At 46.0% G+C, this 27,286-nt stretch overlaps 1 protein-coding gene across 1 annotated transcript in view; it reads left to right on the forward strand.

Annotated features, from left to right (window-relative positions):
- Positions 1 to 27,286, forward strand: part of LOC126463899 (estradiol 17-beta-dehydrogenase 2-like) — a 208,124-nt gene that overhangs the window by 50,060 nt on the left and 130,778 nt on the right. Inside the window, exon 3 of the mRNA XM_050096194.1 lies at positions 12,890 to 13,111. Within this exon, the coding sequence (XP_049952151.1) occupies positions 12,890 to 13,111 (222 nt within the window). The remainder of the gene's footprint in view (positions 1 to 12,889; positions 13,112 to 27,286) is intronic.

The following is a 27,286-nucleotide window of genomic DNA, read 5'->3' on the forward strand; positions in this document are numbered from 1 at the left end:
TATAACCTCCTTTCAAGACACAGTCCATTCCGTTCAGCTGCTCTCCCACGTCCTTTGCTGTCTCTGACACAATTACAATGTCATCGGCGAACCTCAAAGTTTTTATTTATTCGCTATGGATTTTAATTCCAACTCCGAATTTTCCTTTTGTTTCCTTGACTGCTTGCTCAATATACAGATTGAATAATTTCGGGGATAGGCTACAACCCTGTCTCACTCCCTTCCCAACCACTGCTTCCCTTTCATGTCCCTCGACTCTTATAACTGCCATCTGGTTTCTGTACAAATTGTAAATAGCCTTTCCCTCCCTGTATTTTACCCCTGCCACCTTCAGAATTTGAAAGAGAATATTCCAGTCAACGTTGTCAAAAGCTTTCTCTAAATCTAGAAATCCTAGAAACGTAGGTTTGCCTTTCCTTAATCTAGCTTCTAAGACAAGTCGTGGGGTCAGTATTGCCTCACGTGTTCCAACATTTCTACGGAATCCAAACTGATCTTCCCCGAGGTCGGCTTCTACCAGTTTTTCCATTAGTCTGTAAAGAATTCGTGTTAGTATTTTGCAGCCATGGCTTATTAAACTGATAGTTCGGTGATTTCCACATCTGTCAACACCTTTCTTTGGGATTGGAATTATTATATTCTTCTTGTAATCCGAGGGAATTTCGCCTGTCTCATACATCTTGTTCACTAAATGGTAGAGCTTTGTTAGGCCTGCCTCTCCTAAGGCTGTCAGTAGTTGTAATGGAATGTTGTCTACTCCAGGGGCCTTGTTTCGACCTAGGTCTTTCAGTGCTCTGTCAAACTCTTCACGCAGTGTCATATCTCCCATTTCATCTTCATCTACATTCTCTTCCATTTCTATAACATTGTCCTCAAGAACATCGCCCTTGTATAGTCCCTCTATATACTCCTCCCACCTTTCTGCTTTCACTTCTTTGCTTAGAACTGGGTTTCCATCTGAGCTCTCGATATTCATAGAAGTGGTTCTCTTTTCTCTAAAGGTCTCTTTAATTTTCCTGTAGGCAGTATCTATCTTACCCCTAGTGATATGTGCCTCTACATCCTTACATTTGTCCTCTAGCCATCCCTGCTTATCCATTTTGCACTTCCTGTCGATCTCATTTTTGAAACGTTTGTATTGCTTTTTGCCTGCTTCACTCAGTGCATTTTTATATTTTCTCCTTTCATCAATTAAATTCAATATCTCTTCTGTTACCCAAGGATTTCTATTAGCCCTCGTCTATTTACCTACTTGATCCTCTGCTCCCTTCACTACTTTCTTCTCTCAAAGGTACCCATTCTTCTTCTACTGTATTTCTTTCCCCCATTCTTATCAATCGTTTTCTAATGCTCTCCCTGAAGCTCTCTACAACCCCTGGTTCTTTCAGTTTATCCAAGACCCATCTCCTCAAATTCCCACCTTTTTGCAGTTTCTTCAGCTTAATCTACCGTTCATAACCAATAGATTGTGGTCAGAGTCCACATCTGCCCCTGGAAATATCTTACAATTTAAAACCTAGTTCCTGAATCTCTGTCTTACCATTATATAGTCTGATACCTTCTAGTATCTCCAGGCTTCTTCCATGTATGCAACCTTCTTTCATGATTCTTGAACCAAGTGTTCGCTATGATTAAGTCATGCACTGTGCAAAATTCTACCAGGTGGCTTCCTCTTTCATTTCTTCACCCCAATACATATTCACCTACTACCTTTACTTCTCTCCCTTTTGCTACTATCGAATTCCAGTCACCCATGGCTATTAAATTTTCGCCTCACTTCACTACCTGAATAATTTCTTTTATCTCATCATACATTTCATCAATCTCTTCGTCATCTGCGGAGCTAATTGGCATGTAAACTTGTACTACTGTGGTAGGCGTGGGCTTGGTTTCTATCTTGGTCACAATAATGCGTTCACTACGCTGTTTGTAGTAGCTTACCAGCATTCCTGTTTTCCTGTTTATTATTAAACCTACTCATGTATTACCCCTATTTGATGTTGTATTTATAACCCTGTATTCACCTGACTAGAAATCTTGTTCCTCCTGCCACCGAACTTCACTAATTCCCACTATATCTAACACTAATCTATCCATTTCCATTTTTAAATTTTCTAACGTACCTGCCCGATTAAGGTATCTGACATTCCACTCTCCGATCCGTAGAACGCCAGTTTTCTTTCTCCTGATAACAACGTCCTCCTGAGTAGTCTCCGCCCGGAGATCCGAATGGGGAACTATTTTACCTCCGGAATATTTTACCCAAGAGGACATTATCATCATTTAACCATACAGTAAAGCTGCTTGCCCTCGGGACAAATTACGGCCGTAGTTTCCCTTTGCTTAAAGCCGTTCGCAGTACCATCACAGCAAGGCTGTTTTGGTTAGTGTTACAAGGGCATATCAGTATTGACTGTTGCCCCTGCAACTACTGAAAGTCTGCTGTTACTCATTATGCTGAGTTACTCATTATGGCAGTACTTATCGCTTCAGAGAACATGAAACTTAGCTCTTTATTCCTCAGTATTTCTGTATCCCACATCCTTGCGCTTCGATTCTTCGTGACTAGTCTCTTAAATTTCAGCTTCTCTTCATCACATCCAAATTGTCTGTATCTTCTCCTGGGTACGCCTTACAATCCAATGTCTGGTTTCAGAATGTCTCCCTGACCATGATGTAATCTAACTCGCATCACCCCGTCTCTCTCGGCCTTTTTCACGTATACTACCTCCTCCTGAGATTCTCGAACAGAGTATTCGTTATCACTTGCTGAACTGTACGGCAGAAGCCAGTTAGTCTGTCTCCTCTCTCATTCCAAGTGCCAAGCCCGTATTTTCCCGTAACCCCTTCTTATAGTTCTTGCACTACAACCACGTTTCAATACCCAATGACTATTAGATTTTCATCTCCCGTTACATACAGAATTACACGTTCAATATCTTCTCTATTTCTTCATCTTCTGCTTGTGATGTCAGCATGTATACTTGAAGTATCGTTATCGCTGTTGGTTTGCTGTCGATTCTGGTAATCTCTGAGATGTTCGCAGTAACCCTCTCTCTGCCCTATCTTCCTATTCGTAACGAAACCCGCTCTCGTTACATTAATTTCCACCAATGCTGATATAATCATCTGACAAAAAAACTTTGTCTTCTTTCCATTTCACTTCATCGACCCCGCTATATCTAGATTGAGCCTTAGCATTTCCCTTTTCAGATTTTCTAGCTTCCCTACTACGTTCAAGCATGTGACATTGCGCGACCCGACTCGTGGAACGTTATTCTGTCATCTTTATCTCATGGTCATCTCCAGCTTGGCAGTCCACTTACGGAGAACCGAATGGGAACTATACCGGAATCTTTTGCCAATAGTGAAATAACCATGACGCTTTCCAATCACAGGCCACATGTCCTGTGCATAAGCATTATGTGTTTGTAATGGAGTGGATGCCTTTTGCATCGTCATGCCACTGATCATTACTGTTTCTTCTCCCTTTCCTATCCCATGGGCAAGAAAGTGCCGTAGACCTCTCTCCGCTCCGGCGCCCTCTTCGACAAGGCCGTTGGCAGGATGAGGGTGACTTCTTATGCCAGAAGTCTTCGGCTGTCATAGCTGATTTTTATTCAAAATTTAAATGGTGAGACCAAGAACGTAGTCAAATACGCTACCTCTAGACCATGTTGACATTGCAGTTCTTTCATGGAGTAACATGAGTTAATTGTTGCAGTTGTTACAGTTTCAGGGCAATTTGTTACAGATGATACTTGCATTGTGAGAAACAGGTAACATTTAATGGCTAACAGGTTATGGGTAACAGGTAAAAGGCGATGGTAAACAGGTACTGGGTAATGCTAAACCTTGAATGGCAAGTGCTGAAGGGGAAATGGTGAATGGTAAACGTTGAAAGATGAATGGATAATCATAAGCAGCGAACAACTTATGTGAATGATATACAGCAAATGGCAAACAGAAAATAGTAAACGGTTGCCAGTAAAGGAGGAGCGGGAAATTAGTGTTTAATGTCCATCGACAAAGAGGTCATTAGAGACAGAGCACAATCTCGGATTAGGGAAGGATGAGGAAGGAAACCGGCCGTGCCCTTTCAAAGGATCCATCCCGGCATTTTCCTGAAGCGATTTAGGGAAATCACGGAAAACCTAAATCAGGATGGCCGGACGCGGGTTTGAACCACCGTCCTTCCAAATTCGAGTCCACTGTGCTAACCACTGTGCCACCTCCTTTAGTTGAGATCAGTAAACGGCAAATGGTGAAGAGTATGAAGTGCCGATTACTCTTTACCCAATGCCTGTCACCCAATACCTGGTACACAGTACCCATTACCTGACACCCATTTACTGTTCTCAATAACTTATTTCTTGTATAAACTTTTTGTTCACTGTTTACCGTGTTTCTTTTACCATTTACCATTCACTGTTTACTTTCTGCTATTTTCCATTTACCATTTACATTATACTATTAACAGTTTAACATTGACCGTTCACCATTACTGGTTACCTATTTCACATCATCCTGTTACCTAAAAAGTGTAACAATTGTAACTATATCAAAAAATAGTATGTAATAAAGAGTGCATAATAGATGGCGAATCTCGGGTTCTTCGGCCGACGTTCATCTAATGATTTTTCTGACGTTTCGCCAGCACGAGTGGCTGGCATTGTCAAAGCTTCACCCTCCATTGCCGGTGGTGAACTGGAGCCGAGCTCGCGGGCGAAGACTATATGTACCTGGCGCCGCGACAACGTCCGAGGGCTTCTCCGCGATCGTTTCCGGGGCGGTTCTCCTCTTGCTGCCTGCGACGGTCTTTCGCTGCAGTACGGGAAGCCAGGATCCGTTGACCTTAAGGCTTTCCTCTTTCTTGTTCGAACTGTTCTCGTGTTTTTGTATTTCTACAGCTTCTCTGAACAAGTGCGTGTGATAATGCTTCTCTACAGCCAGAACTTCCGTGTCGGCGAATTTTATTACGTGGTCGGTCTCATTCAGTGCGTGCTCTGCCACGGCCGATTTCTCCACCTGTCCCAACCTGCAATGTCGCGTATGCTCTTTGATCCTGGTGTTGATGGATCGTCCAGTCATTTCGACATAAACTTTTCCGCATGTGCATGGTATACGGTATATTCCCGACATTGCAAGTGGGTCTCTTTTCTCCTTCGCCGATCTAAGACACTCTTTGATCTTCCTTGTCGGTTTGAAAATCGTATTTACGCCATGTTTGCGCAATATACGACCGATTCTGTCCGACACTCTGGGAATGTATCGCAGAAAAATCATTAGATGAACGTCGGCCGAAGAACCCGAGACAGAAGCCAATAGGCAGTTTGTCAACAAGTGGCCACGAAAGCCTTAACAATTTTGTATAACTGTATCTGTAACCAGGAGTGATGTACATACTTTAATATCTCAGAATTCCCTACAAATAACAGATACAATACTTCACTAATCAACAGAAATGATGCTGGATTAAGGAAAGACAAATTGAGTGTCAGAGAAAAAGAGAGAGAGATAGAGGGAGGGGGGAAAGAGATGAAACAGAGAGAGAGAGGAGAGAGAAATAGAGAGAAAGAGGAAGAGAGAGCGAGAGAGAAAGACAGAGAGAGGAATAGGTTTACGATTCAATTTCTCATTCATTAATCTAATCTATTTTCTGTTCACCAGTGCAATAATGTATCCATCTGAAAGCAGTGATGCTAACTTTCGGCTAGAGAGGTACCCGATTTTGTTGTCTGTGTAAACACATAATGATGAATAAAACTTTCTCTCTCTCTGGACTCCTTATTTTAATGAGACAACAACTGTATATTATACATTATAGAAGGACTGAAAAGCTATAATATTTACCATACTGAGTAAACAACATTATGCAGTATTACACTGGGTATGAAAAGAATACAGTTTTCCACTGTGTCAGGACACAAGGAGAAAAACTTAAGATCTGTAAAATGCATTTAATCCCTACAATTGGTTTACTGTAATGTTTGACTGACTTTCAAATCTGTGGAGTTTTTTGATGTGGGACAAATATTGTGCTGTACGTTAGATCTACTGTAGTGTATGGTAGAAAGATCGAAGTACAGTCGCTCACTCCAGGCAAATGCCGGGATGGTTCCTCTGAAAGGGCACGGCCGACTTCCTTCCCACTCCTTCCCTAATCCGATGAGACCGATGTCCACGCTGTCTGGTCTCCTTCCCCAAACCAACCAACCAACCGAAGTACAGTCGCCTACTAACCTTATAAATTAATTAAGTTGTGCCAGTAAGTGAGACGTGTGTATGTTAATGAATTATACAGACTATTCAGAGGCATAAATATTTAATTTGAAGTGTCATAGTGCTTGTAAGTGTGGTTATGCTGTTGAACATTCATGGTTAATAAGGTCTGCTTGAAGAATGCAAGTTATTGAACTTTAATAAGTAACACAGACAATTTAGATTTGGAAGTACTTAAACTGAAGGTCCACTGTGCTTGCAAACTGTATGTAACCTAATTTTTTATGAGAAATAGTACAATTTAATTTTGGAAGAATTTTCATGGATATCTGTAATTATACTTGCGTATGATAAACAACCTACCAGTGTGTGTATGTGCGTATGTGGGTATGTGTGTGTGTGTGTGCGTGCGTGTGTATGTGTGTGTGTGTGTGTGTGTGTGTGTGTGTGTGTGTGTGTGTTTGTGTGTTTTAGTTGTACTTGCTAAATGAGAAATAATTTTCTCACGAAGTTATTTTCGAGATACTGACTCTGTCATTGCCTCTGGAGGTTTTACATCTGTGTTTCCATCCTTGGTCATATTGCATGTGTGTAAACAAAGCAGCCATTCTCCAACGTTACTGATCTATTGTCATAAAACACCTTCTTCCTTAAAACTGTGTCGGATAGACCGTCAGAGACAGAGCACCTGATGCTCCTGAAACTAATATGGCGAGTACACCGTTCGTTTGTTGTACATTTTTATGAGCTTCCAACAGTAGCGACTTATTTAGAGATGCCTGAGTAGTTACTACACTATTTTTGTAATTTCTTGATTCTTCTAGTGCTTACTAGGCACAACCTTTTATCAAATGTTTTTTATTCCAGTCTTTGATCACAATATGAATTCTTTAGACGATGACCGGTTTCATTCCGTAATGACCATCCCCAGATCTTTTTTACACCATGTCCTATAATGATAAGGCCATGGTGTAAAAAAGATCTGAGGATGGTCATTACGGACTGAAACCGGTCATCGTCTAAAGAATTCAAATTGTGATCAAAGACTGGAATAAAAAACATTTGACAGTATTGGACTGTTTGTATATGCGACCATGTCGCAGTTGGTGAAACAACCTTTTTATTTTTAGTTTAATAATAGCGTAGCATACACTATCGCCGTTGTTATCGACCCTCGTGTTGTGTAGACTTTTGTTTGTTTTGGTTTGTGTAGCTCAGTGTCGGTTACACGGTCAAAGAGAGAGCACTTCGAACTCCTGCTTCTAATAAGTCGAATACACTGTTCGTTTGTTACATACTTTTACAAGCTTCGAACAGGAGCGAATGCAGTAATGGGCAGGAACTGTAATTGCTGTGTACAGATGCAAGGTGAGTTGGCGACCCTTCGCTCACAGCTCCGGGCTACGTTGGCTTCCGCCACACAGCTTGAGGCTGCTGCCAAGGGGCGTCACTGTGGCAGGTCAGACGCAGGGATGCGAGGGACGTGTGTGGCCGACGATGCCTCTAAGCCAGATGCAGTCGTCCACACTGTACCAGAAGAAGCTTCTCGGCCGCAAGATTTGGGCATTCACAGAGGATGGGTTTGCTGGTAGTTGGGAACTCCAATGTTAGGTGTGTAATGGGGCCCCTTAGGAACGTGGCTGCCAAAGAGCGGAAGCCAGTGTGCACTCTGTGTACATACCGGAGGGAGTCATTCGGATGTGAAAAGGGTGCTTGCGGATGCCATGAAGAGTACAGGGTGCAGCCAGCTGCAGATGGTGACTCATTTGGTACCAATGACGTGTGTCGCTATGGATCAGAGGATATTCTCTCTGGTTTCGGACGGCTAGAGGAAATGGTAAAGACTGCCAGTCGTCGGCCTTAGTGGCCGAGCTGTTCTAGGCACTACAGTCTCGAACCGCGCGACCGCTACGGTCGCAAGTTCGAATCCTGCCTCGGGCATGGATGTGTGTGATGTCATTAGGTTAGTTAGGTTTAAGTAGTTCTAAGTTCTAGGGGACTGATGACGTCAGAAGTTAAGTCCCATAGTACTCAGAGCCATTTGAAGCCATTTGAACTGCCAGTCTTGCTTCCGAGATTAAGGTGGAGCTCACCATATAGTTCTTATGTTCCTCCCAATCGTGTTCTAACCAAACTGTGTGCATATGGAATATCGCCTCAATTCTGCGGCTGGATTTGTGATTTCCTGTCACAAAGGTCACAGTTCATAGTAATAGACGGCATGCCATCGAGTAAAACAGAACTGACTCGGTGTATCGAAGAAAATGAAATTCTTAGAGAAAAATTTTGCCAGAACGCTACACTACTAAGGGCCAGTTACACATCGGTTCGCAGCTCGTGGTCGTGCGGTAGCGTTCTCGCTTCCCACGCCCGGGTTCCCGGGTTCGATTCCCGTCCGGGTAAGGGATTTTCTCTGCCTCGTGATGACTGGGTGTTGTGTGCTGTCCTTAGGTTAGTTACGTTTAAGTAGTTCTAAGTTCTAGGGGACTGATGACCATAGATGTTAAGTCCCATAGTGCTCAGAGCCAGAGCCAGTTACACAGTTCCCAGTTAGCAGCCTGTTAAGTTCTATTCTCGGAGTACCGTGGAACTGCGTTGTAGGAACACGTAATAACGCCTAACCGGAGAATAAACGCTGGTTAACTAAACTGCTGATTCTGGCAGGGTTAGTGATGTTAACTGGAGAATAAGTTTTGACTACGACAGGAATCATTACAGAATTAGTGATGACAAGATTGTTTGTTAGAACGAGAAAGGAGAAGAAACGGGGACATTACACAAATTATAAAGAAGAATATTACGATTCCAAATTTATATATGAAAATTTCCTGTTACTACTACTTTTCGATCTTGAGAAACTGGAGCATATCAATGAAATGTAAAACTGTTTCTTAACATAAAACGTGTTGCTTGCAGTCGGACTAATAGGCATTTGATATTGGTACTTCTAGATTTATATTTTGTCGTGTTGTTTATGTCAATGAGGAAGATGAAAATGACCATTTGTGCCAAAACTGTCTCCCTTATTGGCGTGTGCTACAACTGTCGCAATATTTGAAGGGTCTGTTTCGTTTATCTGGCAGACAGTGACAAAACAGACGTAATCAGACCGAAAAATCACACCAGTCTTGGTTACTATTCGTATTAACAGCTTCCTCAGTATTAGATAACGCACTATTACGTTTTTGCCCCAGTTGATGTGAAAAACTTTCCGACGTGATTACCGCCGCACGACGGGAATTAACAGACTTCGAACGAGGAATGGTTGTTATCGATAGGGAATTCAATACTCCGAGATCCACAGTGGCAAGCGTGCGCCTAGAATACTAATTTCAGGCATTACGTCTCAATGCAGTCTCAATGCAGTGGCCGATGGCCTTTGCTTTACGAGCAGAGCCGTTTGCGTAGAGTTGTCAGTGCTAACAGACAAGCAACAATGCGTGAAACAACCGTAGAAATCAACATGAGGTTTACGACAAACGTATCCGCCGAAAGTCGGCGTTAATGGCCTATGGCGGCAAACGATGCACGCTAGTCCCTTTGCTAACAGCACAACATCGTCTGCAGTGCCTTCCCTGGGCTTTTGACCATATCAATTGGACCCTAGGCGACTGGAAAACCTTAGCCTGGTCAGATGAGTCCCGATTTCAGTTAGTAAGAACTGATGGTAGGGCTAGAGTGTGGCGCAGACTCCACGAAGACATGGAGCCAAGTTGTCAACAACGCATTGTGTAAGCTTGTGGTGGCTCCATAATGGTCTGGGCTGTCTTTACGTGGAATGGATTGGGTCCTCTGGCCCAAATGAATCGATTAATGACAGTAAATGGCTATGTTCGGCTATTTGGAGACATTTACAGCCATTCGTTGTCATCAAGTGACTAAACAATGATTGAATTTTTATAGATGAAAATGCGCCATGTCACCGAGCCACAATTGTTCGCGCCTGGTTTAAACAACATTCCGGACAAATCGAGTGAATGATTTGGCCACCCAGATCGTTTGACATGAATCACATCGAACATCTGTGGGACGGAGGTAAGTTCGTGCCAAAATCCTGCACCAGGAACACTTTCGTAATTGTTTTTGTTGTTGTGGTCTTCAGTCCTGAGACTGGTTTGATGCAGCTCTCCATGCTACTCTATGCTGTGCCACCTTCTTCATCTCCCAGTACCTACTGCAACCTACATCCTTCTGAATCTGCTTAGAGTATTCATCTCTTGGTCTCCCTCTACGATTTTTACCCTCCACGCTGCCCTCCAATACTACATTCGTCATCCCTTGATGTCTCAGAACATGTCCTGCCAACCGGTCCCTTCTTCTAGTCACGTTGTGCCACAAACTCCTCTTCTCCCCAATTCTATTCAGTACATCCTCATTAGTTATGTGATCTAGCCATCTAATCTTCAGCATTCTTCTGTAGCACCACATTTCGAAAGCTTCTATTCTCTTCTTGTCCAAACTATTTATCGTCCATGTTTCACTTCCATACATGGCTACACTCCATACAAATACGTTCACAAACGACTTCCTGACACTTAAATCTATACTCGATGTTAACAAATTTCTCTTCTTCAGAAACGATTTCCTTGCCTTGCCAGTCTACATTTTATATCCTCTCTACTTCCACCATCATCAGTTATTTTGCCCCCGAAATAGCAAAACTCCTTTACTACTTTAAGTGTCTCATTTCCTAATCTAATTCTCTCAGCACCACACCACTTAATTCGACTACATTCCATTATCATCGTTTTGGTTTTGTTGATGTTCATCTTATATCCTGCTTTCAAGACACTGTCCATTCCGTTCAACTGCTCTTCCAAGTCCTTTGCTGTCTGGCAGAATTACAATGTCTTCGGCGAACCTCAAGGTTCTTATTTCTTCTCCATCGATTTTAATACCTACACCGAATTTTTCTTTTGTTTCCTTCACTGCTTGCTCAATATAACAGATTGAATAACATCAGGGATAGGCTGCAACCCTGTCTCACACCCTTCCCAACCACCGCTTCCCTTTCATGTCCCTCGACTCGTATAACTGCCATCTGGTTTCTGTACAAATTGTGAATAGCCTTTCGCTCCCTGTATTTTACCCCTGCCACCTTCAGAATTTCAAAGAGAACATTCCAGTCAACGTTGTCAAAAGCTTTCTATAAGTCTACAAATGCTAGAAACGTAGGTTTGCCTTTCCTTCAACTATTATCTAACGTAAGTCGTAGGGTCAGTTTTGCCTCACGTGTTCCAACATTTCTACGGAATCCAAACTGATCTTCTCCGAGTTCGGCTTCTACCAGTTTTTCCATTCGTCTGTAAAGAATTCGCGTTAGTAATTACAGACGGCTATAGGCAAAATGGTTCAATATTTCTGCATGGGACTTCCAATGACTTGGTGAGGGTATGCCACATCGAGTTGCTGCACTACTCCAGGCAAAAGGATATTAAGAGGTATCCCGTGACTTTTGTCATCCGTGTGCATTAATTCAAGTCGTGTGGTAGAGACACTGGAGTTCACGAAAACCTCTGAACTATGTTAAGGAAGAGAGCTGTAGAATGGAGGCTTATAAGTACTTCGGTCTCTCAGTTGAGGAAGGAACATATTTTTAACGAGACTAGAAAGTTTATTATAAGTAACGCGACGACAAGGTAGTTGTGACATATCTCTTACTATAAATGTTGGCTCTGACAAGGGAAACTCCCCATCGCACTCCCCTCAGATTTAGTGGTGAAATTACCCAATGTATAGTCCGTCAAAAACAGAGCATAGATCAACCATGAAAACAGGAAGAAAGTATACTGAACAGTGAAAAAGAAAAGTTTACCCTCCAAGTTCAGCACATGTATCATCGAATAAAGTGCAACAGCCGCCCTGTCGTGGTTCGGTGGTCACGGTGTTCGGCTGCAATGCGGGAGAACCACGTTCAAATCTTCTTTGTGCTTTTTTTTTTTTTTTAAATTACAAAATTGTGAACTGTCCGTACGGTTATTGACGTGTCTGTTCTCCTTCTTTAGTCTTGAAAATTGTCTTATTGTACACTAGTTACAGAATATGAGTCACGTGGTAGAATATTTTACCGTGGCAAGTAAATGTGATGAATAGGGAGACCAGGCTAGATGTCCTAGACTTCTCGCAGAAATTAAAACAACAAATAAACGGTTGTAAACTATGTTACAACAGGGAAATTCAAGAGTCAAAACTTCCAAAACGAAACGAAGACTCATAACATGTGGTAGCTGTGTAGTACAAATAGGAGGTAGGTACGTCTGCAGATCCTTTCCTTACACATTCCTGTTGCAAACGGATGTTACGCCACGACACAGACACAGATTTGAATACGGCGAACAGAGGCGTCGATGACCGGACAGACAGTTCATAATATGGTGAAAGAAAAAGAAAATTAAGGGGCACGAGGGGGTTCTGAACACAGACCAACGCCGTAACCACACGAGCTACGCTCGATGGAAATAATCTTGAACTTAGACCACTGACTGTTTCTATTTTGCTTCTTTTCTCATAGTTCAGTATTCCCTCTTCCTGTTTTCATGCATGATCTGTGTTAGGTTTTTTGACGGGCTATCCTCTGGGCCGTCTTACCACTAAATCTGAGGGAGGTGTGATGAGGAGTTTCCCTTGTGAGCAGCGGCATATTTTCTAGTTCTGAGATGCTGCGCAGGCTGCGACTCGGGCCTCGGGCACGAACTGGCGCGCCGCCTGGACGCGCTGGGTGTGCCAGTGTTCGCGGGCTGTCTGTTCCCTGAGGGTCCCGGTGCGCGCAGACTCGCCGCAGGCTGCTCCTCCAGGTTGCGCATGCTGCCGCTAGATGTCACCTCAGACCAGCAGGTGGCCGACGCCGTCGCCTCCGTCCAAGCAGCACTTTCGGCCGCGTCAGGCACAGGTATCTCAGAACAATAGAACGAGTATTGCAAATATAGAATACTTTTCATATACCGTCAGTAAGATACCTCTCCTAAGACAATGATCTTTATTAAATGTTACTATTTTCAGAAGGTTAATGCTTCATGTTCAGAGATTTTGTAGTGGAAAACTACCGCCATTTGGCAAAGGATAAGCCACCTGTATCCAGTTTAGCTTACTGCCGCGTCGCAAATAAATTTTGCTCGAAGGGCGAGTGTTGTCAACGTGCCTATGACCGCGTATGGCATTACGGTCTCCTCTTCAAGCTCCAAACCTTCGCCCTTCCCATTCACTACGTCCGCCTGATCGGCTCCTTTCTCTCCCGCCGTCCTATGTCACCATACATAACACAGATTCTTACACCGTTTTCCCCTCCGCCTGTGTGCCCCAAGGCTCCGTCCTCTCCCCCCCCCCCCCTTTCTGTACCTTTTACCTTTTGTACACGGCTGACATGCCGCCGCCGTCATCCCCCCCCCTCCCCCGTCCACCTTCTCCAGTTTGCCGATGACACCGCCTTCCTTGCCCTTGCCCCCACCCTGCAGCGTTCCCAACACCTTCTCCAATCCCATCTTGACCGGTTCACCACCGCTTGGTGCAACCAGTGGTTGCTCAAGGTCAATCCCTCCAAAACCCAGGTGATCATTGTAGGCAAAACCACCCCTTCCTTCCGCTTCCTTGATTTCTACATCACCATCTATGGCCGTCCTATCGCCCTCATTCCCACCCTTAAGTACCTTGGCGTCACCCTCGACCGTCGCCTCTCCTGGACTCCCCACCTCCGGACAATCCAAGCCAAGGCACGCTCCCGACAGTCTCCTCAAGCTCCTCTCCGGCCGTACGTGGGGTCTGGACCCCTCCACCATCCTCCACACCTATAAATCCCTCATCCGCCCTATCCTTTGTTATGCCCATCCGGCTTGGATCTCCGCCCCCCCTACCTTTTATAAATCCCTCCAAATCCTTGAACGCCATGCTCTCCGCCTCGCCTATCGCATCCGTCTCCCCTCCCCTACGCGGATCCTGTACGATCTCATCCCCTTCCCCCACCTCCTCCTTTTCCTTGAAAGGATACGGATCCTGTACACCTCCTGTAAACTCGATCCTCCTCACCCGCTCATCTCCCCGATCCTCTCTCACTCCCGCCCGCTGCCGCGCCTGTATTCCCATGTCCCACCCAGTCTCCATCTCTCCACCCTCCTTACCCTCTCCCAAGGTGGCTTCCGCCAGCTCCCCCTGCCTGATGATGTCCTCCTCCCCTCCGTCTACCCCTCCTATCAACTTTGACCCTGCGCCACCCCCCACTTCCGGTGTCCTTTCCTTTAGGCACCCTCCCTCGCTTCTCTTCCCTTCCCTTCTCTTTCCTTTTCCCCCGTCCCCTCCCTCCTCCCCTCTTCCACTGGGCTTCCCCTCCCCCTTCCTCCCTCCCCCCTATCTCCCCTGTCCGTGGCATCTCTGCTCTCCCCTCTCGGTCTCCCACTCCCCTTCCTCCTCTTCCTCTCTTGGCAGGTCCCCGGACTCGCACCCGCATAGTGAACATTCGCGCGCTGGAGATCATCGCCATCAGTGTCTCGTGTGTGTGCTTCGTTTTGTGTTTCTCGTTCTTGCGCAGTTCCAACTCCACTGTTCACATGTGCCGTCGCCGTCCTCCGTGTTTTGTGCACCGTGTCAACAAGTGTTAGTGTTTTTATCGTCCAGCGTGAACGGCTTCATGTTTATTGTTTTTTTTGTATCTCCATTTTTTGCCCGCCGTTTTTTTGTATTATCTGTATCACCTCTATGTCATGTTATTGTTCCACTTAAGGCTGAAGAGCAGCGTAATATGCTGCTGACAGCCTGCCTGTATAGGTGATTAAAATTACAATAAAGGAAAAAAAAAGTGTGTGTTGTCCTCCACCTTCTCCTTTTCCTTGAACACATCCGCACTCTATATATTGTCCGCCGCCTAGATCCCCTTCACTCCCTGGTGTCTCCCTTTCTCTCCACTGAAAGCAGTTGCTGCGACTTTACCGTTGTGTCTCTCCATCTCCACACCCTCCATCTCCTTTCCCAACACAACTTCCACCATCTACCCCTCCCGGATGATGAGCTTCACCCTGACATCTACCCTTCCTACCACCTCTAACCCCCTCTTCCTGCCTCCTCCTCAGGGCTCCCTCTCCTCCCCCTCCCTCCTTCTGAGCAGCTTTCCCCTCCTACTCCCCCTCCATCTCTTGTGCCTCCTTTCAGTGTCTCTGCGCTCCCTCCTGCCCTGTCTTCCCTTTTCCTCTCCCGCCCCATGTGTCTCCTGCCTCTTCGTGTCTCCTGCCTCTTCGTGAACCCATGGTTGCCCCTCCTCTCTTCATCCCGCCGCTTCCTCAGCTGCCTCATGCTCTCCCCTCCTTTTCCTCGGCAGGTCCCACCTGGTAGTTTTACTCTTCGTCGTCTGTGCTCCAAGTGGGTTTTAAGTGTGTTGTTTCGGAGTGTTTTTAATACTGTGGCCAACTTTTAACCTGTGCATGCGCATTCAGTGTCTTCTGTGTTTCAAGAAGCGCCAACTGTGTTTTTTAACTTTCTGGTGACTTTTTTAACTGTTCCCCATGAACGTTTACATGTCTATGTCTTTTTACCTCCATTTTCTCCCCTTACTCTGTTTCATGTTCCCTTTTTTTATCTCCTTATGTATCTATCATTTTATTCTTGTTTTAGTTGTCGTGTCTCTCGGCTGAAGAGCGGCGGATTGTGCCACTGACAGCCCTCCTCTGCCCATATGGGGCAGGGGAATGAAATCACAATAAAGAAAAAAAAATGAGTCCCCACTTTAATTATTCTCTTTTCCCCACCGTCATGGAACGTGCCGATACCTTGGTCGCTCCACTTGCTCCTAGTCTCCAGTACTTGGGGCAGTTTCCCCCCTCTGACATAAACACTCCCGTCACAGCACACAACATTAAACTTATCCTCCAATCCAAACGCAACACGGCCCCTGGTCACGACTGTGTCACCTACCAGTCACCTTCGAGAAAGCCCCTATTCCTTCCTGACTGTCCTCGCCAATCTCTATAATGTCATCCTCTCTACTGGCTTCTACCCTGACCTATGGAAAACCTCCCGCATCCTCTTATTCCTCAAACCCAACAAACCCCCTTCTGCCACCTATTCCTATCGTCCCATCTGCCTCACCTCTGTCTTCAGTAAGGTCCTTGAATCCATCCTCTCCCACCGTATCCATCAGCACCTTGCTCAACACCACCTCCTCCCCCTTACCCAGTGTGGCTTCCGACCGTCCTTCTCTGCTGAAGACCAACTCCTCAACCTTGTTCACCTTCTGTCCCTCCAGCTCAACTCCCATCACTCCACCATTTTTGTTTCCCTTGACCTCCAAAATGCCTATGACCGTGTATGGCATCCCGGTCTCCTCTTTAAACTCCAAACCTACACCCTGCCTATCAATTTCGTCTGTCTGGTCGCTTCCTTCCTCTCGCACCGTCCTTCCTATGTCACCCTCCACAACACCCGTATCTTTTATCCCACGGCTGGCGTCCCCCAGGGCTCTGTCCTCTCCCCTCTCCTTTATCTCTTGTATACAGCTGATATGCCCAAACCATCCCCATCAGTCCACCTTCTCCAGTATGCTGATGACTCCGCCTTCCTGGCTCTCTATCCTACCCTTCAACGGTCTCAACGTACCCTCCAAACCCACCTTAACTAGTTCACCACTTGGTGTAACCAGTGGTTCCTCCATCTCAACCCCTCCAAAACCCAGGCAATCATCATAGGCCGCACCACTCGCTCCTTTCGCCTCCATGATTTCTACCTCACCCTTTATGGTCATACCATCCAGCTCACCCCCACCCTGAAATACCTTGGCCTCACCCTCAACCAACACCTCACCTGGACCCTCATCTCCAGACCGTGCAGCAGAAAGCCCATTCCCACGTCCACCTTCTGAAACTCCTGTCTGGCCGGACATGGGGATTGCAACCTTCTACAATCCTCCACACCTACAAATCCCTCATCTGTCTTATCCTCTGTTATGCCAGCATTGCCTGGATCTCCGCCCCCACCCGCTTTTACATGGCCCTCCAAACCCTTGAACGCCATGCGCTGCACCTTGCCTTCTGTATCCGCCTTCTTTCCCCCACACGGCTCCTGTATGAACTAATCCCCTTCCCCCACCTCCTCCTGTTCCTCCAACATCTCCGCATCCTTTACATTGTCTGCTGGCTTGATGCCCCCCACCCTCTGGTTTCCTCCTTTCTCTCCACCCCCCACCCATTGCCACGCCTCTATCGTTGTATCCCTCCCTCTCTCCACCTCCACACCCTCCATCTCCTCCATCAGTGCAATTTCCAACGCCTCCCCCTCCCAGATGACGAACTTCTCTGTGACATCTACTCTCCCTTCCAACTATAACCTGGCCTTGTCCCCCCCCTCCCCAGGGCCCCCTTTTTTCCACTTCCCTCCTTCTCCCAGAGCAGATTTTCCTCCTTCCCCTCCCCATCCCCTGAGACCCTGCACCCCATACTTGCCTCTTTCTTTCCCACATCCCTCCCTACCTGGCCCTCTTCAGCGCAACCCCCACTCATCTCCCCCATCTCTTCCCCTCCCTCCCTTCTTCCAGTCTCTCTCATCTCCTTGCGCCTGGCAGATCCTCTGTTTTGATCATCGTCAGTGTGCCATGTCAGTGTTGTGCTTAGTGCTGTTTCTCCTGTGCGTCAAGAGGTGTGATTTTAATTGTGTACTGCCTTGAGGTTCGCCGTCAGTGTTTGTTATGTGCTACGCCATCCGTCGATACCTTTTATGCTCCAGTCATACTGTGCCTTGTGTTCTTTTAATTGTCGCAGTGTGTGGCTTTTTGTGTGTGCTACTTTTAAACAGTTTTAACAGTTTTTTATCTCCATTTTACGGTCACCCCGTTTTTTTTGTCTATTGCCTTCTATGATGTTCCCCCTTTTTTATATCTATGTTCACCATATTCTCTCCTTTGTTATTTTTAAATGTCTTCTATTGTTTGTTCTATGTCTTTTGGCTGAAGAGCAGCGCATATGCTGCTGCCAGCCTGCCCTAATGGGGAATTGAAATACAATAAAGAAAAAAAGAAAGAGTGTTGTCTCCCTCTTACCCAGTGTGGCTTCCGACCCTCCTTCTCTTCCAAAGACCAACTCCTTAACCTCGTTTACCTTCTCTCCCTCCAGCTTAACTCAGGTCGCTCCGCCATTTTTGCTTCTCTCGATCTCCAAAATGCCTATGACCGTGTGTGGCATCCCAGTCTCCTCTTTAAACTCCAAATCTAAGCCCTGCCTATCACCTTTGTCTGTCTGGTCGCTTCCTTCCTCTCACACCATCCTTCCGAAGTCACCCTCTACAACACCAAGTCCCATACCTTTTATTCCATAGCTGGCGTCCCCCAGGGCTCTGTCCTCTCCCCCTCATTTATCTCTTGTACACAGCTGATATGCCCTAGCCACCCCCAACAGTCCACCTTCTCCAAAATGCTGATGAGACTGCCTTCCTGGTTCTCTATCCTACCCTTCAATGGTCCCAACACACCCTCCAAACCCACCTTGACCAGTCCATCCTATACTATGCTATGCCAGTGTTGTGCCAGGATCTCGCCCCCCCACCTTCCCCCACCCTAAGTCCCCCTTCCTTTCCCCCCCAGTCCTCTGATGCGTCCCTGCCCATCTCCCCTTTCTCCCCCCTCCCTCCATTCTCCCTCATCTGTAACCAGTGGTTCCTTTGTCTCAACCACCCCAAAACCCGGGCAACCGTCATAGACCACACCACCCGCTCCTTTGTCCCCATGATTTCTACCTCACCCTGTATGGTCGTCCCATCCAGCTCATCCCCACCCTGAGATACCTTGGCCTCACCCTCGACCGTTACCTCACCTGGACCCCTCACCTCCTGACCATGGCTGGACATGGGGATTGCATCTTTCCACCTTCCTCCACACCTACAAATCCTTCATCCATCCTATGCTATACCAGTGTTGTGCCTGGATCTGCCCCCCCCCCCCCACCTCCCCCACCCTCTTTTATAAGTCCCTCCAAATCCTAGAACGCCACACGCTCTGCCTTGTCTTCTGTATCCACCTTCCTTCCCCCACACGACTCCTGTATGACTCATCCCCTTTCCCCACCTACTCCTTTTCCTCCGACATCTCTGCACCCTTTACACTCTCCACAGGCTTGATCACCCATTGGTTTCCTCCTTCCTTTCCACCCCCCACCTGTTGCCACGCCTCTATCACTATCCCTCTGCCTATCCACCTCCACACCCTCCGTCTCCTTCATCAGGGCAATTTCCAGCACTCCCCCGCCCAGATGTTGAACACTATGACATATACCCTTCCTTCCAACTGTAACCTGGCCTTGCTCCCTCCCCTCCACAGGGCCCCACTTTTCGTCTCCTCTCCTTCTCCCAGAGCGGATTTTCCTCCTTTCCCCCTTGAGTCCCTGCATCCCCTCCTCAACTGTGTTCCTCCCACTTCCTTCCCTCCCCCCCCAGTCCTCTGACGCATCCCTGCCCGTCTCCCCTTTCTCCCCCCTCCCTCCATTCTCCCTTATCTCCATGCCCGAGGCAGATCCTGTGATTTGCTCATCGTCATCAGTGTGCTACATCAGTGCTGTGTTTGGTGCTGTTCTGCTGTGAGTCGAGAGTTGTGATTTTACTTGTGTGCTGGACTTGTACCTAGTGTTACTGTCAGTGATTGTTATGTGCTACGTCATCTGTCGATTCTTTTGTGCTCCGGTCATACTTCGCGTCGTTCTTTTAATTGTCCCAGTGTGTGATTTTTTTTTGTGTGCTACTTTTTTACGGTATTTATCTCCGTTTTACAGTCACCCCTTTTTGTCTATTGTCTTCCAATATGTTCCCTTCTTTTATATCTCTGTACACCATGTTTTCTCCTTTATGTTATTTTTAAATGTCTTATATTGTATGTTTTATGTCTTTTGGCTGAAGAGCAGAGCATATGCTACTGCCAGCCCTCCATGATAGGGAACTGAAATACAATAAAGAAAGGAAAAAAAGTATTGTCAATACGACCACGTTTTTATTTCCGTTTCGTACAATCACTAGCAATGGCTTGTTCTCGTCCAGCCACCTTTTTCCTTCGCCGTGGAGTTGAAGCATTACTGCAACCCTCCTCTGTACTTCTGCCGTCGGAGGGTTGCACGGAACTTAAAGTTCCACCGCCATTCTTTCAAAGTGCTATGCTCAGCTGTTATCCAGCCGTTGCGTTGAGTCTCCTCTCACTTGTCCATCGAGACAGTGGCCCGAATCTGAAGTGGTGAAGCTGTGTAACAGTAAACTGCCACAAAAAAGTGTTGTGTTGCACTTACGTTTGTTTCATCATAACCGACAAGAAAATCGTCTCTAGTACGCCATTCTATCGTCCATCCCTTACTTGAGATGGCTGAATGGGCCCGCTCCTAAAGTCGTGTTAAAAGCGAAAAGTAAATAAAAAAGTAAATTTTGTGGGAGGGAGTTTATCCTTTGTCACATTTTTGTAATTTTTCTCCATAAAAAGCTCGAATATTCAGTATTAATCCTCTGAAACTAGTAGCATTTATACATTATTTACAGAACATTCAAGCAGCACAATTCAGATGTTGAAATGCTGATAAACATATAACTGAATAAAAGCTCGTTGATCCACTATAGCTGTATTTATTGTAGTCCCTGTAGAATCACACTAGCAGTTTCACACAGTTTTTAATCGCGTCTTCTGGTGCATCTCTGTATAAAAATTACAAGTACTTTTATAACATCGAAAAAGTAATTACATAGTCGCAATAGATTATATGTCGATTGACTAATTTCAAAAACGTATGAAATTGGACATACATTAACCAACGTGCATTATGAGCCTCTGTCAGAAGCAAGTTTATCATATTGATTGTGAATATATATGTGTTGCGGACCTATTGACATTGCTATTACATGTAGCTATTGCCGTTTACGGCTGACAAGGTCTAATGGTAGACGTCGTTCCGCAATATCCTTCGCAGGTGTGAAAACTGGAATTTGCGTGACCACTTTTTATGTGTGTATCATTGCAGCAGGAACCACTGCAAAGTGATAAAATTGACTTACGTTGATGTAAAAACACATACAGGTTAGTCACCTGAAAATGAATTAAACTTAGCTTAAAACCAGAACAACTGAATATCAAATGTGTAGATGCCCTATGCAAAGAAGAGCAATACTGTTGTAACATATAAATAACGTCAATGGCCTTATAACAAAACTTCTGTTGTAAGATGGTAACTACACTCATGCTCATAAATTAAGGATAATTGCAGAATGTGGTCCACACAACGTGCCACTACACAAAACTGGCGCTGATAGCATAGGTGCATAGGGAACACAGACGACACAGATCTGTAAGTCCACGGTATTGGTGATAAGTTGAGAAAATCGTGCCGAAACACATGTGCTAGAAAACGTCACTGTTACCTGCTCATGTACCCAGACATCAATATGGGATGTGATCACCATGTACATGTACATAGGCCGCACAAGGGGTTGGCATACTCTGGATCAGATGGTCGAGATGCTTCTGGGGTATAGCCTCCCCTTCTTGCTCCAGTGTCTATCGGAGCTCCTGAAGAGTCGTAGGGGTTTGAAGACGTGCAGCGATACGTCGACCGAGAGCATCCCAGACGTGCTCAAAGGGGTTTAGGTCTGGAGAACAGGCAGCCCACGCCATTCGCCTGATATCTTCTGTTTCAAGGTACTCCTCCAAGATGGCAGTTCGGTGGAGTCGTGGGTGATCATCTATCAGGAGGAAGGTGGGACCCACTGCACCCCTGAAAAGGCGGACATATTGGTGCAAAATGACGTCTCGATACACCTGACCTATTACAGTTTCTGTGTCAAAGACGTACAGGGGTGTATGGGCACCAATCATAATGCCACCAAACACCATCAAACCACGACCTCCATACAGGTCCCTTTCAAGTACATTAAGGGGTTGGTATATGGTTCCTGGTTCACGCCAGATGAAAACCGGGCGAGAATCATTGTTCATACTACACCTGGACTCGTCCGTGAACATAACCTGGGACCACTGTTCTAATGACCATGTACTGTCTTCTTGACACCAACTTTTACAGGCTCTCCTGTGACCAGGGGTCAGTGGAATGCACCTTGCAGGTCTCCGGGCGAATAAACCATGTCTGTTCAGTCGTCTGTAGACTGTGTGTCTGGAGACAACTGTTCCAGTGGCTGCGGTAAGGTCCCGAGCAAGGCTACCAGCGGTTCTCCGTGACCGTCTGCGGGCACTGATGGTGAGATATCGGTCTTCTTGTGGTGTTGTACACTGTGGACGTCCCGTTCTGTAGCTCCTGGACACGTTTCCTGTCTGCTGGAATCGTTGCCATAATCGTGAGATCACTGTTTATGGCACACGGAGGGCCCGTGCTACGACATGTTGTGTTTGACCAGCCTCCAGTCGCCCTAGTATTCTACTACTCATAACGTCATCAATATGTGTTCTTTGAGCCATTTTCAACACACAGTCACCATTAGCACGTCTGGAAAGTCTACACACTTACTCGCTGCACCGTCCTCTGACGTGCACCAACACACTCCTGCATGTGTGGACTGCTGCCAGCGCCACCGTGTGACGACCGCTTGTCAGATGTACAGCATGGTCATACCCCGAGGTGATTTAAACCCGCAAACCGCCCACCAGAGCATTGTTTCACCTTGTATCAGCATTATCCTTAATTTATGAGTATGAGTGTATAATGGATAATGTGCTAAATGAGAATTTGAACAGCATTAATGTTACAATCAGGATAAACATATTGAACTGAACTTACTAATTGGCGGTGCTATCATGAGAATCGATTAATAATTTTTGAGAGCATTTCTCATGGGGAAATGTGATCTGGTAAAAAGTAATTTAAAAATGAACACGCATAGTCTTGACCGCAAAAAAACATTTATTTTTTAACGAAAGGAAATTCAAATAAATGTCAATTAACGGCACGTTTATCTATAAAATTCAGTTCGACTGTTGGATCTCTCTTTTATTTGGTGGGAACAGCTGATCATTCTCTACTGTTTCGGAAGGTGCAGGTCCGGTAAAATACACTACTGGCCTTTAAAACTGCTACACCACGAAGATGACGTGCTACGGACGCGAAATTTAACCAATAGGTAGAAGATGCTGTGATATGCAAATGATTAGCTTTTCATAGCATTCACAGAAGGTTTCCAACCGATTTCTCATACGCAAACAGCAGTTGACCGGCGTTGCATGTTGAAACGTTGTTGTGATGCCTCGTGTAAGGAGGAGAAATGCGTACCATCACGTTTCCGACTTTGATATAGGTCGGATTGTAGCCTATCGCGATTGCGGTTAATCGTATCGCGACATTGTTGCTCGCGTTGGTCAAGATCCAATGACTCTTAGCAGAATATGCAATCGGTGGGTTCAGGAAAGTAATGCGGAACGCCGTGCTGGATCCCAACAGCCTCGTGTCACTAGCAGTCGAGATGACAGACATCTATCCGCATAGCTGTAACGGATAATGCAGCCACGTCTCGATCCCTGAGTCAACAGATGGGGACGTTTGCAAGACAACAACCATCTGCACGAATAGTTCGACGACATCTGCAGCAGCATGGACAATGAACTCGGAGACCACGGCTGCGGTTACCCTTGACGCTGCATCACAGACAGGAGCGCCTGCGATGGTGTACTCAACGACGAACCTGGTTGCACGAATGGCAAAACGTCATTTTTTCGGATGAATCCAGGTTCTCTTTACAGCAGCTTGATGGTCGCATCCGTGTCTGGCGACATATCGGTGAACGCACATTGGAAGCATGTATTCGTCATCGCCATACTGGCTTATCACCTGGCGTGGTGGTATGGGGTGCCATTGGTTACATGTCTCGGTCACTTCTTGTTCACATTGGCGGTACTTTGAACAGTGGACGTTACATTTCAGATGTGTTACGACCCGTGGCTCTACCCTTCATTCGATGCCTTCGAAACCCTGCATTTCAGCAGGATAATGCACGACCGCATGTTGCAGGCCCTGTACGGGCCTTTCTGGATACAGAAAATGTTCGACTGCTGCCCTGACTAGCACATTCTCCAGATCTCTCATCAATTGAAAACGTCTGGTCAGTGGTGGCCGAGCAACTGGCTTGTCACAATACTCCAGTCACTACTCTTGATGAACTGTGGTATCGTGTTGAAGTTGCATGGGCAACTGTACTGTACACGCCATAGAAGCTCTGACTCAATACCCAGGCGTATCAAGGCCGTTATTGCGGCCAGAGGTGGTTGTTCTGGGTACTGATTTCTCAGGGTCTATGCACCCAAATTGCGTGAAAATGTAACCACATGTCAGTCCTTTTGGTGTAGCAATTTTAATGGCCAGTAGTGTACATCGAAAAAGTAACCAAATATATCGCTTTTTTGCGATTGCGCAAGGAACGCTGTAACAAAACTGACGTCAACATAAATCATCATACATAATTATACTGACGAAAAATTTGTAATCACGTCTTCGCACCAACCGCAGGACAGACACGCCGGTATGGACATTGTATCTTCACGTGCGTATGTGATGGCCGCTTTGCTGCGCTGCGCCGTGCCCAGTATCCAAGAGTCCACACCGCAACGGCTGGGTGCCCAGCAACCAGTGTCAGCCGCCGTATCGCTAGCCGTCTCGCCCTGTCAGCACATGCCAAGTCGCTACTTCCTTTCGCTTGTCACTGCTTGCGAGAATTACGACCAACTTGTCCAAACCGGCACATCCTAATGTCTCAGAATACTGTGCTCTTTCTTTTTGGGGGGGGGGGGGGAGGGGGGGTTGGAGGGGCGTCCAGCATCTAGGTCATACCCACATCCGCGACCCCCTTTGGACAAGGCGGCATCCTTGGCCACCTCAAGCGGCTGATTCTGGCTGCAGCACCTGTACAATCTGCTTCAAAACACACATCTTGCATACCAGGTCGGTGGAAGAAGCTGCTGTATGTGCTCGCCCTGCAGTGCAGATAGCAAGTGAGCTAGTTCGTAATACCACCAGCAGAGGACGATGCGAGAAGGAACCTCCCCACCCCTCATCCCTCCATGCAAGCCCTTCCTCCCATCACATATCGCCCCTCTGGTTACTTCCTGTTGGACAAAGCATTCGGTGACAGAACTCTTTGATACTGATACCTGAGAAATTCCTGTCGATGCACATGTTCTCTACCTCTACCCCTCCCTCCCTCCCCCCCCTCTCTCTCTCAATGGGCTGCTTCCTGCCGAGAAAGCATCTGTCATGTGCCAAAATAATCTCTCTGTTGTCCTGAACATAGTATTGGATACCTGATAAATCACAAGCTGTGGATGTCTTGGAAACATTCTCTCATTCTATTAGATTGCTTCACTAATTACTTAAATAGGTACCCTCAGCATGGGACAGTTTTTCCTTGCATCATATTGGTGTATACTAGAATGGGAAATTCAGAGATTCAATCATGCAACTGTCAGTTTCCAAACCCTACTCTTCCCCCTTCAGGATTTTCCCCCTCCTCAAATTGGTGGTTACAGACACAGTTAAGTAGTTAGGTAGGAAGTTAATTAAATAGGAAGTATCTGCGAAATTAAAGTTTCAGCTCAGTTGCGCCACGTCCTTAAAAAGTTTGCAAGAGGGGCCGGACAGATGTTTGTTCGCAATACAGCCATCGGAAACAATAAATTTATCAGTCCGGAATTTGACGGTGCGATTCGGTTTTTAAAAGACCAGAGAACTCCTGCTACATTCAGAAGGAGGCGGAAGGACCTATTGTGTAATAGAATATAGACGACAACAAATACCACCGCAAGGCAGAGTCCACAGTGATGTACTGACAATCACTAAACACAACAAACTTACACCATGATCCAATCTGCAGTAGTAGTTGTTGTGGGTATAGGACACAATGTAATGTCCTGCAGTTGGCAGGAAAGAACTAACAATCAAGTTTGAGCACACTTCATTATAATTAAAACAAAAATGCCTTCTTGGCATGCATTAATTTTTAAACGCTAGAACAACAAAGAAACCCCACAATTCTTGTGGCGGCGAAACCAGATAAAAGAACAAGGCAATGAAGGAGACTAACGACCAAAATCTACTGTACCAATTACAAAGATACAACGTACTACAGAATGCTTTGGCGAGTGCCTACTATGCTGCAGCCAGCACAAGTATTGGCCAGAGCTCTCCTAGTGCTATGTACACACTGCCGGTCTGATTCCTCCTGGCGTGCTTATAACGCCGATTCAGTGGAGTGCTACATGTAGTCACATGAGTTCCAATTGGTGGAACACTATCACATGTCTTTTCGCGAAGTAGTTCCGTGTTTATTCGGAAAACTTGTTATTGTTTACATCCACTAGCGTTGTTTCGATCTGAGCTCTTGAAGAGAGGTCGGCAGCCCATCTTGCTTGTCTATTGTGCGGGCCCTCTAACTGATAAGGGGCCGCTACGACACAGAGATTGCTGGAACTCTCGCACATACTGTGCAGTCATGTCCGGAGGTCCACATGGAGTGCCCCAGGTCAGATGTAACACACCGGCAGTTATCACTCTGGACACGTGTCTCAGTGATTGTGTTCAGTCTACAGCTGAGCTTGGCCCACCAGAGAGGACCGTCAGTTGTGGAGGCCAGCCAGGATGAGTGGTGTGGTTGGAATTTGGATGTTATCAATCAGTCCAGCACTAACACTCACTATATGGAATCTTCTCAAAATTTCACATAAAAATTTGAGAATACTCACAACACATGCTAACACGAAGGCTGCCCAATACATACTGAGTAGTAGCTCATTGTCCACCCGACCAGAGGGTGACATGGATGAGTCAACTGCATTCTCATTCCCCACCTAACTGGTTCAGAGACTCAGTGAAGGGCCCACCTTAAGCCGGAAATGTCAATTCATTCCGCTCACCAGCTACTCTGCCATTCATCTGCACCCCATCCAGAATCGCCCTGGGAAACCATCCAATTATTCATCAGTGCAAAACTCTTTAGATGTTTTAAACCCTAACAAACACTGTTTACAATGTACAGTTTCTGTACTCAGTACCAATCGCAACCATTGGATGTCCACTAAGAAATACCTTACGTGACAGTAACTACATGGTTTTTAACAAAATTCTGCTGTATGTCTGTT

The sequence above is a fragment of the Schistocerca serialis genome, chromosome 1, assembly GCF_023864345.2.
Source record: "Schistocerca serialis cubense isolate TAMUIC-IGC-003099 chromosome 1, iqSchSeri2.2, whole genome shotgun sequence".
NCBI classification, from domain to species: domain Eukaryota; kingdom Metazoa; phylum Arthropoda; class Insecta; order Orthoptera; family Acrididae; genus Schistocerca; species Schistocerca serialis.